Source organism: Onychomys torridus, chromosome 11, assembly GCF_903995425.1.
Source record: "Onychomys torridus chromosome 11, mOncTor1.1, whole genome shotgun sequence".
Lineage (NCBI taxonomy): Eukaryota > Metazoa > Chordata > Mammalia > Rodentia > Cricetidae > Onychomys > Onychomys torridus.
The window spans coordinates 69,723,907-69,741,175 of record NC_050453.1 but is presented as its reverse complement, the minus strand read 5'-3'; the positions used below and the strand labels follow the sequence as shown (position 1 = coordinate 69,741,175).

The 17,269-nt window shown below is 37.1% G+C and overlaps 1 protein-coding gene across 4 annotated transcripts in view; it reads left to right on the top strand.

The window, feature by feature from the left end:
- Positions 1–17,269, top strand: part of Dpp10 (dipeptidyl peptidase like 10) — a 1,497,630-nt gene that overhangs the window by 1,397,417 nt on the left and 82,944 nt on the right. For all 4 annotated transcript variants that reach the window (XM_036202538.1, XM_036202540.1, XM_036202537.1 and 1 more), the window contains 2 exons: positions 7,269–7,423; positions 16,966–17,063. In XM_036202538.1, coding sequence (XP_036058431.1) covers positions 7,269–7,423; positions 16,966–17,063 — 253 coding nt within the window. The remainder of the gene's footprint in view (positions 1–7,268; positions 7,424–16,965; positions 17,064–17,269) is intronic.

Genomic DNA, 17,269 nt, shown 5'->3' with positions numbered 1-17,269 from the left:
GGAATTTGATGGGCCATTTAGTCTGCAGTGCACAGGTGTGAACAAGTGAATCCGTGTCTAATGAGGTAGAAGATGACTCCTCTGACTTCTATACTTGTGTATAGTATTAACACCCGAAGATATGTGTGTGCGCGCGCACACACACACACACACACACACACACACACACACACACAACTGACATGAGAAGAAAAGTCTAACCCCAGGAAACAGCTTGCAAAGCTGCAGAAGGATTGAACGGGTAGGTGTTTGTGCCTGGGAAATTCAAATTGCCTTGACAGCAATGGTGTATAAAATGAGACAGAAGAGGGCAGCAAGATCCAAGAGCAGCAGTGACTGTCCCAGTGAGCTAGGATTTTGGGTATTTTGTTACTGGTGTGTATAGAAATGAGAGCAACTGGTCAAGCAGGGCGTGAAAAGACTAGCTCTTGCACAGAGCTAGGTCTTTTTGGTGATGGTGTAGAGTTTGAGTGGAATGGTGGAAGGGACTTGTGAACAGCTATTATGTAAGATATTTTCTGTGCTCAATCAGGAGAGAATGAGTCATAAAATGGGGGCTAAAGCAGTTAGTGGGAGTGAAGATTCTAAAGCTGATGAGGCAGTAGCATCGTTAGGTCTTAGAGGATAAGCAGAGGAGGTGCATCAGGAACGACGGAGGAGTCTAGTGTCTTTTGCTTTGGGTTTGAGTCACTAATGAACAGCATTGTCTGACACAGTGAGAGAACAGGGACAAAGGGAGGCAGTCCCAGAGCAGAGAGGGGTTAGTGTAAGCACAGACATTTCACAGCCTGTTGGCATGCTATGATGGTTGACACCTTGTGATTCTTTTAAGCCAACAAGGTAAAAACTTGATGTCCCTTGCATAGATTGCCTTGCCTTGAACACAGATCAAGAGGATTGAAACATCAGCTTTCTTGGAAAAGCTGCATGGAGTGTACTCATTCCATTTCTGTGAGATTTAAGAATTCATATTATTTTTTGAATTTACTTGTTTATTTATTTGTTGAGTGTGTGTATGTTTGTATGCACATGTGAAGATGCCCATTGTGTGTGTGTGTGTGTGTGTGTGTGTGTGTGTGTACAATACGTATGAGTTGTTTCTCTCCTTCTATCATGTAGATTCTACAGACTGAACTCAGGTCATAGGGCTTGGTAGTAAGTACTTTTACCTACAGAGCCATCTCACCAGCCCTAAAGTCTTTTTTTTCTTTTTTTACTTACTGTGATAACAAAACTCCATGACTGTGGATGGAACTCTGTTGGTACAGTACTTGCCTACCACACACAAACCCTTGGATTGGTCCCCAGCACCTCATACACTGGTCATGATGGTTCTTGTCTATAATTCCAGCATCTTGGAGGTAGGAAAAGAAAGATTGGAGTTCATCATCCTCAGCTACAAAGTGAGTGTAAGGCCATTCTGGGATACATAAAACCCTGTACATGTATGAAAATTTCATAATAAAACCCAATATTATGTATAATCAATGTATAAAATACTGATAAATAATATAAGTACAAATGTATATATGTCAGCAAATAAACTAACAAAGTAATAAATTAAAAATTAATGTAGATATAAATAAGATTGATATTGGAATAAATAATAATATAGACAGTATAACTAAATTAACATAATTAAATATATTAGAAACAGTATACATACTAAATAAACAAACAAGTGAATAATTTATAAATCTGAATAGAACATGAGCAGTGTGGTGAAGTCTAAGGAGATCACAGGGAAACAGGTCACAGACTCCTTTCTGATGACACTGTAGATCTGACACATTGCAAAAGGTAATCTGGACAATGACAACAAGCTTTGCCATTCAGGTTAAACTCTGTCCCTCTGGCTCCTGCACCATCAGATATCACTGGGCTTTCCTTTAGCCAAAGGCTCTGAATGCTACTGTCCATGATCTGTCCAGTTCTCATTCCATTTCCAAGAGGAACCCTACCAAAGTAGCCGCTTCAAAGGATTGGCAGTGGCAATTAAGCAATCGTTGATTTCCCCAGCCTTTTGCTTCCCATTGGCCCTTTTTTCCCTGATGTGCCTATAGTTCCTACACTCCAGCCTTTTCCTTCCTCTTCAGTATACCAACTGTGAGTCAACGACAAACCTCTGCACAGTGTGTGAACCTCGATGACATGTGCCCCTGAGAAATAAAGATTTCCTTCTTTGTACTTCATAGAAAGCAATTCTGATCTAAATCGCCATATTTCATTGGCACTTTTCTTAAATTGAAACTTGACTTCTCTAAAGGGCCCGGTGGGTGGGAATAAAGATAACTCACACAAAAGACAATAACAGATATAAGTCAGATAGCATGGTATGCTTCCACACTTGGAAGGCTAAGGCAGGAGAACCAAAAGTTAATCAGTCTCTGCTGTAGAGTGAGTTCCATTCCATGTGAGCTACATAGTCACACCCTGTCTCAAAAGAAATGCAATGCAGTCTTATGACAAATTTTAAGGATGGGACATGATCTGTTCACTACCAGGCTACTTTGTGAGCACAGTATTAATGCCCAAAGATACTAAGTGGAGTCCTTACACATCTTTCAAAGTATCATTTTTAGTCTCTTTTCTTCTAGTTTTATAACCATTCAATTCATAAGAAAAATATAAACACTTATTTTAAAGAGTTGCTGAACTTCTGAGAAATATGTAAAAAATGACCAAAATATAAGACAATTTTAAATATTGTATTTATTAAAAGTAAGTCTAATGTTACCCATAAACATCTCTGGATTTGATATGGGAATGCAACTGAAAGTACCATGTCAAAATTTCTTTTAAAGAACTTGTAAGTTGAAAGGAAAAAAAAGATAACAAAAACAAAAAACAACAAGAATGTATAGTGTATAGTTGCCAACTTCACAACTTGAAATTGAGGGGGGACTAAGAGAGGATAATAAAGTAATATGATCAAAAGGTAATGTATAAAATTATGTAATATCTGTAACTATATAAAAGGGATCTTTTTTGAAATTCAATACACATTTATAGAATGCATCTGTTTGTCAAATGTGAACCCAATACTACAACAGTTAATAACGATATATGTGTTTGGAATATTTACAATGCCATGAACTGACCAACTATTGGTAAACAGACCTTTCTACTCATGGCTGTCAAAAGAATGAACAAAAGTCAAGTCAGCTTATTAAACAGATTGACACGTAGAGCTCAGTTTGGTAGCATGGAAGAATTTAAGATGCTCCATAGATGAAACAATGGTCCTTGCTTTGGTCTGAAAGAACAGCAAAACAAAAACAAACAAACAAACAAACAAAAATATAGTATGAACAAAATCCTTTCACACACTTACTATTGTATTAGTTTCATTAAAAGAGAACAATACAAAATATCTATGTTTTTGCTACATTTTTATGTTCTCTTGGCAGTGTCTTTGACATCAGGTTATCAAATCCTGGGCACTTGCCAGTGAAACTAGAATTAGAAAATAAGACAAACTAAACATACAGAGGCAGGGGCATGGAAGACAGAGAGAGAGAGAGAGAGAGAGAGAGAGAGAGAGAGAGAGAGAGAGAGAGGGAGCCACCGACAATATGTGCTTCTATGGATTCTGAATCTGCTGGTGGATTCACTGACATGCCAGTGGAGACCTTCATGGTTAGGCTGAAATAGTACTGCAAAATATGATGATGAAAGAAGGAAGTGGGAAGGGAGAAAATAGAGGTAATTCCCACAAGAATGTTGACAGTAACATGAAGAAAATAAGTGAGGTGGAACAACCATAGAAATTGCAGTGGTGCCTCAGGAAATGTTGTCTGTCTAAATTGATTACAGGTGGATAAAAGCCAGCTTGCCTTTTAGAAGAGCCTGTTAATCTGAATGAAATGATTGGATCTTCAATTTTGGGAAACACTTCATGTTTGTTGCTGTGTGTTCTTAACTGTCTGTGATAAAAAAAAAACTACATGTGTTGAAAACTCCATCTGCTGTACAGTAAAATTCTGTAAATCACAGAAATAAAATTTTTAGATAAAAGCCAAAACTACACTAAATTAGAATGCAGTGTGATTTGTAAAAAATAAATTGTTTGTAAATAATGTAATATAATTAGCATAAGAAGCCACAATCCTGAAATTAACACTCTGTTAGTTGCAATTAAAGAAATGGTGCCTTTTTTCTTTCAGGGTGTCTTTTGAAGAAATTATAATAAAGATGCTCTTATTTACCCCTTCATATTGCAGGTGTTGGTAATCTTTCCATCACCTTGATGGAGACAGTGTCTTCTTGTTCAGTACTTCTGCACATACCAGGAAAGACGAACCTAAGAGTCCAAGGATTAATGGCTCTTCCTTTTATCTCCCTAGAAGAAATCTGAAATCACCAATGTCAGGGAAAATATGTCTGGCTTCTACCTGTTTTCTGAGAATCTAAACTCAAGTCCTCAAAGTTGCATCAGAAGCATTTACTTACTGAGCCAACTCCCTTGCCCAGTCTATTATTTTTTTATGGGACAAAGAAGTATTCGCTAATCACTTGTTTTATATAGAAACAATACATTTAATTTCTGGCAGATAACCTATAATCATTGGATCAAGCAAAGTGACTATACTTTCTGTTAGGTTGCTGGTTTTCTTCTACTATGTTTTTCCATTATATTGAGATCAAAGTGATTACAAGGGAAGTTTAAGCTTCTAATTCAGAGGAATGGAATTGTGAATATATTCCAATTGGTGTCATTATTGCTTCAGACAATAAAACTTTTAAGACAACATCCTCACAATTAGGAGAACAGGAAATATACTATCCCATGGGTTAGAGGTGTCAGGGTCATAGTACATTACCAGTTCTACCCCAGTTTAGCAATTCCTATGCTTTCTATAGAATGTTGTCTCATCTTCAATGTTGTTAAACAAACAAAAAATGCAATATTTCCATAGAACAAATGCAACCACCATTCCAGAAACATAAATCAAATACAAATAGGATAACACCACCAGATTCCTACACTGAGTGACCCTGTGGCCCAACTTCATAAATGTTTGCCTGATTACAGCCAGTGTAGTGTATTAAGACAGTGACAGATACTTTGGTAAGATTTCATATAACTGTGTCTATAAACCTGTAGACAGCAAATGAAATTGACTACCAAAACATGTGCTTCTGTTTGACACAGATGCTGCCTCACTGAATGGAAGGGTTTCTATATAACCTGTCTGCTACAAGATAGTTGGCTAGTTTAGATGGTAGCACTTACCAGGGACAGAGTGATAATTATGACTTTTGCATGTAAGGTAGGCACTGAAGGCTGACTAATGCACTAGAGATTATATTGTTTATGTGATTATTGATAGTCACTTTGATTATGGGGATGGTCTATTGACTTTACATGACATTAACATCTTTATAAATATATTTGCATATATTTAGTCCTTCTGACAATTCATCCCTAAATTTCTCTGCTTCCAAATTTCAAGTTTTTTATTCTTCCCATATGTCTGATCAAGTAGACATTTATTAGTTACTGTCTACAGGTCAAAGCATGAAAATATTTTGCTCAAAATTCTGCCAAGTTTGGGGATCTGTTTATTATTTCACTTCAGTGTCCTTCCTGAGTCAGAGCATAGTATAGCTCTGATCCATTTTCAGCTTGCTCACATGCACCATGCTCAGGGGCCTGCCTACAGTTTAAACCTGCATCTAGTCCTGACTCATATTTAGAAATACTACTTGGGCCATAGATATGAAATGAAGGAGTGAGGCAAGTCAGAGATGGCAGTATGTTAGGCAAACACGCATGCTCTTTAGGTTTAGCCCCTCCTAGACCTTCACTTCCATTTTAAAGTGGATTGTTGCTGCATGCGTTCAGTAGGTAAGACAGTTCATAATGGGAAGTTGGGGTTTCATTGTCATTTGATGATCCATTGTTAAGGTAATTATAATCTTCATCTATTACTGGGCTTTCTTGGATCTTGACTTTCTTTTCCAATTGCACAAGAAAAGGACTATTTCATTCCAACGATGCTATTGGAACCTTTGTTCTGCATGTGTGATTTCAGCTTGAATTTCTCTTTAATTCCTATAGTATTTTTTCTAGGCTTTTAGGAAAACAATGTAAACCATGTTTTACAATCTTTATGATCACCATTATTTTTGTCACAACAAAGTGACACAAATATTTGTTCTTCCAACACTTTTCACCTCTACCAACATGTCACTCAAAGTCACCATCAGTTACAGTTGATGACTCACAACTATATCTTGTTCCATTGATTACCCATAATATATTTCCTCCCTTGGGAAAAAATTATCACAACACATAAACACACACACACACACACACACACACACACACACACACACACACACCATAACCAAAAAATACCACCTATTCTCAAAAATCTAATTTTGGAGTTATATTTTCTGAATTTATCAGTAAAATGATTTGAAGATGCCTTGTTTACAGAGATGCTTTTTACAGAGGTGAAGACATGGGAAACCATAGAGGAACTTGATATAATACAGACTAAGAACAGCCAGGTCATCATTGTCACTGTGAACATAGTGATGAGCTGTCCCCAAACAAAGAGTTACATAGTGTAGACTCATGAACTGTGATGGTAACATCAATTAAAGTTCACAGCTGGCCTGAGGTAGCATTGCAAGATGGAGCTGTGAAAATAGATAACCTGGTTTTATTCACTTCCTTCTAATTGTCTGTGCAAAGGCCATAATAATCACCCACTATAGGAGCCAGAGGGTACATAATATGGGGACTTTTGATGTGGTTCCTACAAATTAACTTCCTGAGTCAGAATTATATAGTTGATCTTATGCTATATGAAAAATGTCTCTCTATATATTTCATTCTCTTTCCTTGGAGCTAAAAAGAATGTTAACTATTATAGCGAGCCCCAAACTTGTTTGATGAGAGAAAAGAAAAATAGTTGCATGCAAAAATGCTTGAATGATATTATGAGTGGGGATGGTTTTAGCTGTATCTCACTTGACTCATTGTCCTTATCTTTTCACTCAAGTGATACTTTCATGTGCTAAGTCCATGCTACCTCAACCCCAACTTTGATGGTCCATTCTAACCTTTCTCTCCTTCTGCTCTTCCTGGAATTGAAATAGCAATTTAAAAATACAGACTTCTCAGAGAAGTTAATAAAATCTAACATTCTGTCTAGAACATATTCATGCACAATGATGATTTCAAGGACAGATGTTTGTGGGTCACTGAGCCCACATCTCTACAGTTGATCTCAAATAACACTTGTTTATTCTAGAGGAACTTCTACATTCTCACATCGCCCACTGGTGGTCACCCGATGGAGAGAGACTTGCCTTCTTGATGATAAATGACTCCTTGGTTCCTAATATGGTTATACCTCGGTTTACTGGAGCACTGTACCCCAAAGCAAAGCAGTACCCCTACCCCAAGGTAAGCAACTCAAGGGAAATATTTGTTCTTTCTGTCTGCATTGGTGCCTTGATGGACAACATGCTTGGTTCAATAAAAGGTGCCTCTGAAAGAGAGGTTTCCTATCTGCAGACAAAGTCATCAATTCTAAACTTGTCACTTGAAGTTGAGAGAAAGAATGTGGGTAGAAAAGGGTACAAGTAGGGCTGGAGGGTTTGTTCAGACAACGGCTCACTTGCTTGCAAGCACAATGACTTGAATTTGATTCTTTAGAAACCATGTTTAACAGCCATGCTGGATGGTGCTTACTTGTAATAACAGAGCTGGGGAGATAAATATAAATGTTCCCCTGGGGCTCACTGGTCAGCTAGATGAACACTCATGATGAGCTCCAGGTCAATTAGAAACCCTATCTCAAAAACAGATAGCACCAGAAGAATGGCAGCAAGAGACTACCTCTGGCCTCCATACAAATGAATACACAGGCTCACAAACCTGTACACACACACACACACACACACACACACACACACACACACACACAGGGATAAATAAGTTGTACAGATGATGGAATGTGTGAGACGTATTACTGTACTTATTTCCTTCTGATGCTCCTTTTTGATTTTTTTCTTCTCACCTGCTGAGTTGAAAAGAGGGTGAGAAGAAATGAGAGACAGACCTGAGGTGAGGACAAAGGCTTCCTCAAAGTACATCCCTGGAGTTGTGAATAGATATTACAAGATAAGAAATATCACTGCTAAATAAGTTAGGATTTCTTAGTTTCAAAAAGTTTTAGTTGCTTTCAAATGATTTCTTAGGGCAGTTAATGTACTATAAGTTAATATGTATTTTAATTCTCTCATAAAAATTGACTGAGCATAAAAAAAATTTCCAGTCAAGAATAGATGAATCATAAATAGCCTCAGTAAAGAATAGAGTAAGCATAAAGAATTTACTAGTAAGTATATTAATATCAGCATTATTTTGGCAGAAGCTGATAAGAAATGTAGTTTATGAAATGCTGCTGGTGAGTCCTTTCCATAGGTAGATAAGATAGATAAAAAAATGTTTTATAGGGCAAGAAGTGCATGGAAATCTTGCCTAGACAGTAAAACCATTTTCAAGTGTTGAGTGAGGCTTCTAGGAGAAGGATGCAAGGAAATTGGAAAGCACTGGATTTCTGTTGCAGGGCCTTCTTACTGCCTCAAGCTTTCCCTGGTGGTGGTGGTTGGTATATGTTTGTGTTTGCATGTGTATGTGTGTTTGTTACATATGCATGATTGTGCAAAGATACACATGAAGCCCAGAGGTAGGATGTTACATGTCTTCCTCAATCACTGGGCACTTAATTTTTTGAGATAACATGTCTCGCTGAACCTAGAGTGTGACTGGGCTGGCTGGCAAGTAGACTCCAGGGATGTTGTTGCCTTAGCCTTCCAAGATATCCCTAGATACCTATGGCTGTTGACCAAGTTTTCATTTTATGTGAGATTCAAACACAGCTCTCCATGCTTACACATTTTTCTGACTTAGCCATCTCAGGCCCCTCAAACTCCCTTAAAAAAGGAAATTGTAATACTATTTAGTCTTTGAGAATTTCATAGGTATATACAATATGCAACCCATTTTGATCATATATAATCCCTATTACCAGACTACAAATTCTGCAGAACCTTGCTTCAATAATTCCCCTACACAACTGTGTATCCTCTTCATTTTTATAACCCACTGAGTTCAATTAGTATTTCCCATATGCTCATGGGTGTGAGGCTATCCATTGGAGACTGGGGAACCTACCATAGCCACACTATTGAAGAAAAAACACTCTCTTTCTACCATAGCCACCAACTGCCAATAGCGCCTCTAGCAGTGGTGAGGCTGGAGATTCCCACCAGAATCCATGCCATAATATTGATTGACTCAGTCTTATGTAGTCAACTTCTTTTAAATACCTGTTTCCCCAATATATAAGAGAAAGGAGCTTGTGGTGAGTTGGTGTATGCACTGATCATGCAAAGAGGTTTTCTGAAAGTCTTCTTTGTACATTTTAGCTCTTAATTATGCAAGCCTAGAAACTCTTTTTACTCTTGGTGGTGGGAGTGGTTGCCACAGCACACACCTTTAAAGATCAGAGAACACTTGATAGGAGGAATCTGATCTCTCTTTTCAATATGTAAGTTCCAGGAATCAAACTCAGGGTATCATGGGAGGAGGCAAGCCCCTTTATCTACCCAAGTATCTCCCTGACCCCCAAGAAGCTACTTTTGAGAACTGGTTTCCAAAAATATGCTTTGTTTTTCTCAAGTTCAAATATCTTTGCTGAGCTTGAACTTGTTCACTGTATCATCCATATATAATATCCATAAGGGAAAAAAAAGCTATCACTCTTATTAGAACCAGTCTGTTAAGGAAACAAAGCAAGGCTGTGATAAGTTTGAAGCTACTTAACAGTCTCTTTTCCTAAACACCACATTCAGACATGCTAGAAAGGAAATAAGGCCTGAGTGTAGAGAACCATGGAGAAAATGAATATTGCTTCAGGAACAGAATGTCTTCACATCCTGATGTCACCTCTTCCTCCCCCTGATGGTTGCAGTATTAGACAAAGAATTGACAGGAATGAATTTCCATGATGGTAAATGTTATTCTTGATTTTCTAGAAGGCACCAAGTCAGTGCTCTTCAGAAAATGGCAATCTGTCCCTACAACAAAAGACTTCTGTTCACAAAACATTTTCATGAAAAAAATCATGTGACTTTTCCACAATTATAAGTTCAGCCATGTTTTATTTTATTTTTTTAATAATGGCTTGAGCCTGTAAACTACACACCAGCCCCTTTTACATGTTAAATAATTGAGCATTCTTCTCTCATATATTAATTCTTTCCTTGATTGATTTAGTAATGGTGGTGAAATATCATTTATCTATTACAGAAAAGGTAGAAAACAAGTTGTGTAAAGGCGTATACAACTGTTCAGTGTACAAAAGAGTCGGTTCAGCCCCATGGAAGAGACAACACAGTCATTTGTTTCTCAAGTGTGGGAACTGCAATTGATTTTCATTTTTTAAAATAATGTTCTTAGATATGTCTTCAAATCACCCTCTCAACTATGGACAGTCCCAGGTCTCACCAAGTAAGAAAACTGAGACTCATAAATGCAGAAATATAAATATTTAAGAAATTTAAAATATGTCACCAGCAACACTGATAAAAAATTATAGTAACTAATCATTTAATAATTTTTGTTTCATTAGTCATGATATTGTGTGTCCATTAGTTGAATAGAATCATGGGTACTAGTAGATATTTTTTGTTTTGTTTTGAGGGAGGCTACCACTTTCCCCTGCATATTTAATCTTCATTGTAAGCACTTATTTTTCAAAAAGGGACAAGCTGAGGTTTTAAAAGGTTACATGCTTTTTAAAAAGGTATAGCTATGAGATAGATAGATGGCTCAGCATTTAAGAGCACTTACTGCTCTTATAGAGGACCTGAGTTCTTTTCCTGGCATCCAAATTGGATATAGCTTACAACTGTTTATAACTCCAGCTCCAGGGAGTCTTATGTTATCTTCTGGACTCTGCACATACCTGTATACACATACACATTTACACATAGGCACAAACCTATACATATAATTTTTAAAAATACATCATTTTTGTTAAGTCACAGCTATTTTAAGACAGGAAAGTGATATAAATAAATCTCATGTAGATCAACTGTTATTTTCATAGCAGCTCATAAAACCTGAACACTTGCCTGTCAGTCACAAATACAGGCTTGTGACCATTTGCACCACATATGTACATATACAGACTCAGCTATATATGGGCAGAAGAGAGTCTCCAGTTATCAACACAGGAGCATATTGTGATGAAAGTCCCAAATGGGTACTGACAGTCAGTGAAAGTATTAAAACTAAAACCTGGAACTAGGAAGATAGCTCATCATTTGCATGCCATGAATGGGAACCTGACATTGAGAATCCAGATATTATCTGGATTACCCAGATAAAAATCCAGGTGTGGTGTTACAAGTGTGATCCCAACAAAAGGAGGTAGAGCTAGGCAGATCCCTGAAACTCAGCCAGCCAGCCCAGCCTCCTTGGAGTGCTCCAGATAGTGAGTAACTCTTGGTTCTAAGGATGTGAACTGTGTTTCTGATGATGACACCCAAGTTTGTACCTTGTCCTCTACATACATGTACACATGCCCTTCAGGCCACATGCATGCCCACATTCCACATACATAAAAAATAAAGGCCGGGCAGTGGTGTCACACGCCTTTAATCCCAGCACTTGGGACACAGAGGCAGGCGGATCTCTATGAGGTCTACAAAGCAAGTTTCAGGAATGGTACAAAGCTACACAGAGAAACCCTGTCTCAAAAAACCTAAATAAATAAATAGATAAATAAATAAATATGAACAAACATTCTACAAGTCAAAACTAAGGGACAGTACCCTTGACTGGGTGTGACATTTCTGTGAGCTGACCACCCATGTACTTGAGACACCAGTTTTTAAGAAAATGAGGCTTTGGGTCCTTATAATCACAAAGAATTTCAGTATCTTGTTGAGTATGTCATTGAATTTTCAAACTCACTCTTTTCTACTTGAGTTTTAAATGATCATTAGTTTTCTCATAACAAATGCAGGTTCAATTTGCTTGCATACAATAAACTTTCAGAAAGTGACACTTTAAAAATCGAGATAATGGCAAGATAATGCTAAATTGCTATTTAAATTAAGCTAGATTTAAAAACTGGTGCAGCAAAACTCAGCATGGTCAGATTTACTGATGAAACACTTATACCAAACAAATATATTTGGATTTTATTTAATTCAGCACGATTTGGTGCTCATAAAATACCCTATCATTAGCAACTCAGCACAAAAGAGATGCGGAGTTCTCTCTCTGTAACCTCAGGTTAATCTTCTTAATTAAAACATTATCTCGTTTAATGACAATTTAGTTGCCAGTAAAACAAGGTTAATTATTATTGAGGCTTGCATTTCAGAATCATGGAGGAAGGGATTCCATGGATTCGCAGTCTTTGTGGCAAATGGGACTGTTGAGAGTGAAGAAATGAGCTCTCTAATTTGCACACTATCTGAATGATTCAAATATTAAAAGGTGCAAATGAACTCACTAGATTTGCTTAATTCCAAACCCCATGGAAAAGTAAAAATGTAACAGAGATTATGAAATGCTGAATAGCAAAAGTTGGGAGGCAGCCTGATGTCTCACTGAGGTGCCTTTATGTAAAAATGGATTCATGTGTACAAGTTTTAATTTGCATTCTGGTGGAAGCTGATTGGAATATCAGTCATCCTGCACAGGTGCAAATTTACAGTTGCAGTAGCAGATTCCCTTAAAGGAATGATCAGCGTTTGTGTGTCTTTGACAAAGTAAATCATAAAACCTTGGTAAGAGTTCACAGAAAGATCCAATCTAACGTAATGTCCTTATTAGTCTAGTCAGTGTATTACATTATAAAAATATAAGCACAAATTTCTCTAACTGAGGAAGAATCAGTGTTATAGAACACCAATCATTTCAATGCATTGCCATATTCTCATTTAGATGGCTTAATTAGTCATCTCTTTATTAGTTAATATAACAAAACTATGACATTTTATCCAAAGAAAGAAAATATTTTTTTCTCACAATATCTGCTTTCTGACAAATTCTCTGTCTCAGTTTTTAAAATCAAGAAAATTATGCATTAGAATTTTAATCACATACTTTATGGTGCATTACAGCAAAGTCAAAATTTGAACTCAGATTCTTCTGACTTATAGATTTAGATAACCCAGATCTCAAAAGACATTCCAGTCACCAACAGTGATTATATCAGCCTTGTGATGGAGGTGGGCGTCATTTCTTCTAAACCAGTCTCATGAAAACTAACTTCTGACAGCTAGTGAAGTATGCTTAGATAGAATGATGCAATTATGGATAGATGATAGATAGATAGATAGATAGATAGACAGATAGACAGATAGATAGATGATATAGCAGATAATTGTAGACAGAGAAATAATAGACTACATAAGATGGATTGATAAGATGAGAGATAGGTAGAAGATGAGATACGTTAGAAGATAACTTGTAGCTAGATAATAGAAGATAGAGGACAGAGACATGATAGTGTGCTGACCAGTTTTATGTCAACACAAGCTAGAGTCATATGAGGAAGGAACCTCAAATATGAAAATGTAACCGCTGGACGGTGGTAGCTCATGCCTTTAATCCCAACACTTGGGAGGCAGAGGCAGGTGGGTCTCTGTGCATTCAAGGTACAGAGTGAGTTCCAGGAAAGGCTTCAAAGCTACACAAACCCTATCTAGAAAAAAACAAAAAGAAAATAAAGAAAAAAAGAAAAAGAAAATGTTTCCATAAAATTGACCCGTAGGCAAGCCTCTAGGGCATTTTCATAATTAGTGATTAATGGAAGAGTGCCCAGTCCATTGGGAGGTACCATACCTTGGCTGATGATCCTGGTTTCTACAAGAAAGCAGCCTGAGTAAGCCATAGGGAGGAAGCTGGTAAGCAACACTGTTCTATGACCTCTGCATTAGCTTCTGCCTCCTGTTTCCTGCCCTGTGTGAGTCCCTGTCCTCACTGTCTTTGATGGTGAACTGTTATATGAAACTGTGAGCAAAATAAACCCTTTCCTTCCCAAGTTGCTTTTGGTCATGGAGTTTCATCACAGCAATAGTAACTCTAGCTAAGACAGAGTGTATGTTGTAGATAGAGAATAAATAGGTGATAAATAGATGTCATACAATAGATGAAAGACATTATGTGTTAGACTGATAAACTATAGATAGAAGATTAGCTCGATGACAGATGATAGATGATATATAATAGATAAATAAAATAGAAAGATATGATAAAGACAATTATGATATATAATAAATATATGAGATGATAGATAATTGACAAATAAAAAAATTGTGACAAACATAAAAGATTAATTTGTGGCTAATAAGTGATGAATATTTGATAGTAGGTGAGTGATGTCAGATGATAAATAACAAATAGGTGATAGATATATGATACAGATGATAGATGATTATAGGTAACGGGTAGAGAGTAGATAAAAACATGGAACTTTTTTATTTTTTATCAGCATAGTTTACTGATGATTTGGCACTATAAGTTAAAATGCAGATAGATTCATAGTGCCACACCTGGGGATTCTTTTTCTAGATCTGTAAGCTGGGGACCAGGCTTTTGTGTTTCTAAGGCCCCAGATCGGGCAGATTGACACTGCTGGCAATGAAGAGTCTAAATAGTCAAGTTACATCACAAAACAAGCTTTAAAATTTAACTTACCTGATATAGATAGAGAAATAACAGACCAAAATCATAAATTGATGATGATCCCAATAATGGCTTTAATAATCATGGCATTCCTTTAGTAAAAGCCTTTTCTGACCACTTTGATTGGTTATAAAGTTCTGGCCAGTGTGTGACACATTTCCAGAAAGGCGTCAATCTCTGGTGATAACCAAATAAAGCATTTGCTCAGGGGCCTACTCCTTCTGGGTACATCATGTTGTCTCAAGCCTTGACTTGTTTCAGGCTTTGTCTTGTCAATCTTTTGAGCATGAATCTGTCTTTGCAGTCCTTAAATAAGCTTGATCATACTCTTTCAGTCTTTAACAAAAGTCATTTTTAATTTCCTTTTCCTCTTCTCCATATCACATGTAGTCTTTTCAAACTCACCCTATCACAGAGATAATTGCACATTGTTTAATAACATGTTGTGATACATTGATTGATTTAATGAATCCTTTATTCATGTGGACACACTTTAGTTTTCTTTTACCATTTTTCATGTGTGTGCTGAGTTCATATGTATAGTCCTGCATGTTTGTGGGTGTGTATATATACATATAGGTTCATGTCAGGAATCATCCTAAATTGTTCTTTCACCTAATTCATTGAGGTCAGGTCTTCCAATCAAACCCAGAGCTCACTGATATAGCTGTTCTTATTAGCCAGTTTTCTCTGTGGATCCCTTTTCTACCTTCTGTGGCTTGAATTTCATTGCATTGATGTGACAAATCTCTCTCTTTAAGCTTTACTGATTTTTAAATAGAAGACTCGTATATTTATATGACCTTTTGAGGTGCAGAAATAGCCCTCTCTGAGTCTGTGGCAGGAAGAGACAGCTAAAATTCCAACCTGGTAGTTATTTGGGTGTTGGGAAGTCAAGCTCCAGTGCTCATTTTTGCAGGACATGTGATCTAATCACTGAGCAATCTGCACAGACCCAGCACAAGAGCATTCTTTCATTCTCCTATGCAAACTGGTTGACACATATTTGAGAGAGTATGCCTTAATTTCTCTGTCTTGCTTGTAAAGTACTTGGCCATTGTTTGTTTGTCCTTGCCTGGGAGATAACAGAAGGCACAACTAGCATGTTTGTCAAGTTTCAGATCTCTCAGTATTAGGGATTTTGCTTTAGCATCTCTATTTTCATCTAGAGAATGATTAGAATAACCTTTGTACTGCAGTAGAGACATTTAGTGACAAATCTATGGCATGACCCATTAGACCATGTTACAAACTAGAAGCATACCAAGTACTGTACCTTGGTAGTTATTGTTCCTTTAATGGAATTTTGATTAACTGAAACCAAATTATATATGCATTTCCACTCTTCCTGCCACAGACTCAGAGAGGGCTGTTTCTGCACCTCTCAAGGGTCATTTAAATATATGAGTCATCCATTCTGTAATCAGTAAAGCTTAAAGAGAAAGACTGGGTACATTAATGCAATGGAATACATTAGGTTCTTTTGAATTTTAAACGTGGTATTTGATGCATATGAGTAAGATTTTTAATATTTCTGCATTTATTTTACTTATATTTTAGTGTGTGTGTGTGTGTGTGTGTGTGTGTGTGTGTGTGTATGTATGTTAGCACATATGTGCCATGGCACATGTGGATGTCAGAGAACAACTTGTAGCAGCCTGTTCTGAGTAGGATATCTATAACCCTTGTAGGTGGATTTCCCTTGCCTTCCCCTTTCCTGCCCCCTTCCCTTATCTTTCCTGTTCCCATCATTTTCCTCTCTCTTTGCAAATTCTGTTCCCTTCCTTCCCCTCCTCACATTTTTACTTCCTGCTCCTTTCTCCTTTCCCCCCCTTTCTTCCTGACAGTAGAAAGCTTCACACGACAGCTCATGTTATAGGATGTGGGCAGTCACTTGGTCTACTGGCTGTTTTGCATGCCCAGTCCTTCTGCAGCTCTGAGAAAGGTACTCAGCAGCACCACCTAATGAATAAAGCCACCCTGATTTCCTATAACTTTTCATTTCTGATGAAAATGCTCTAGAAGCAGCAATCTGAAAAAACAATTGAAAGTAATCAAGTGGTTGAATTTAAATACCATTTCTATTTCAGAGAAGTTGAATATTTGTCCCCAGTAAAACACACACACACACACACACACATGAGCAAACTAGTTAAAACTCCTTTTCTTTCTTTGTTTTAATATAGTCTAATGCTTATATATTACATATTACAACTTTTATTTTCTCAAAGGCAGGTCAAGTGAACCCAGCAGTGAAATTATATGTTGTAAACCTGTATGGACCAACTCATACTTTGGAACTGATGCCGCCCGACATTTTTAAATCAAGGTAGGCAATTTCAATTCCACTTTTAAGCAGAAATAGATATTTTCCATCCAATTATCATTTTGTTGCAATTTAGAAAATGATGTGATCAGTACCACAATTCCACTTGAAAATGAAGCAGAGGCTGCCTCCATCAGTTGGAAATGAAGTCATTCTGGTTGTCTGACTGTTCCTATGAAGTATTTAGTTTCAAGGTGACTAGAAGTACC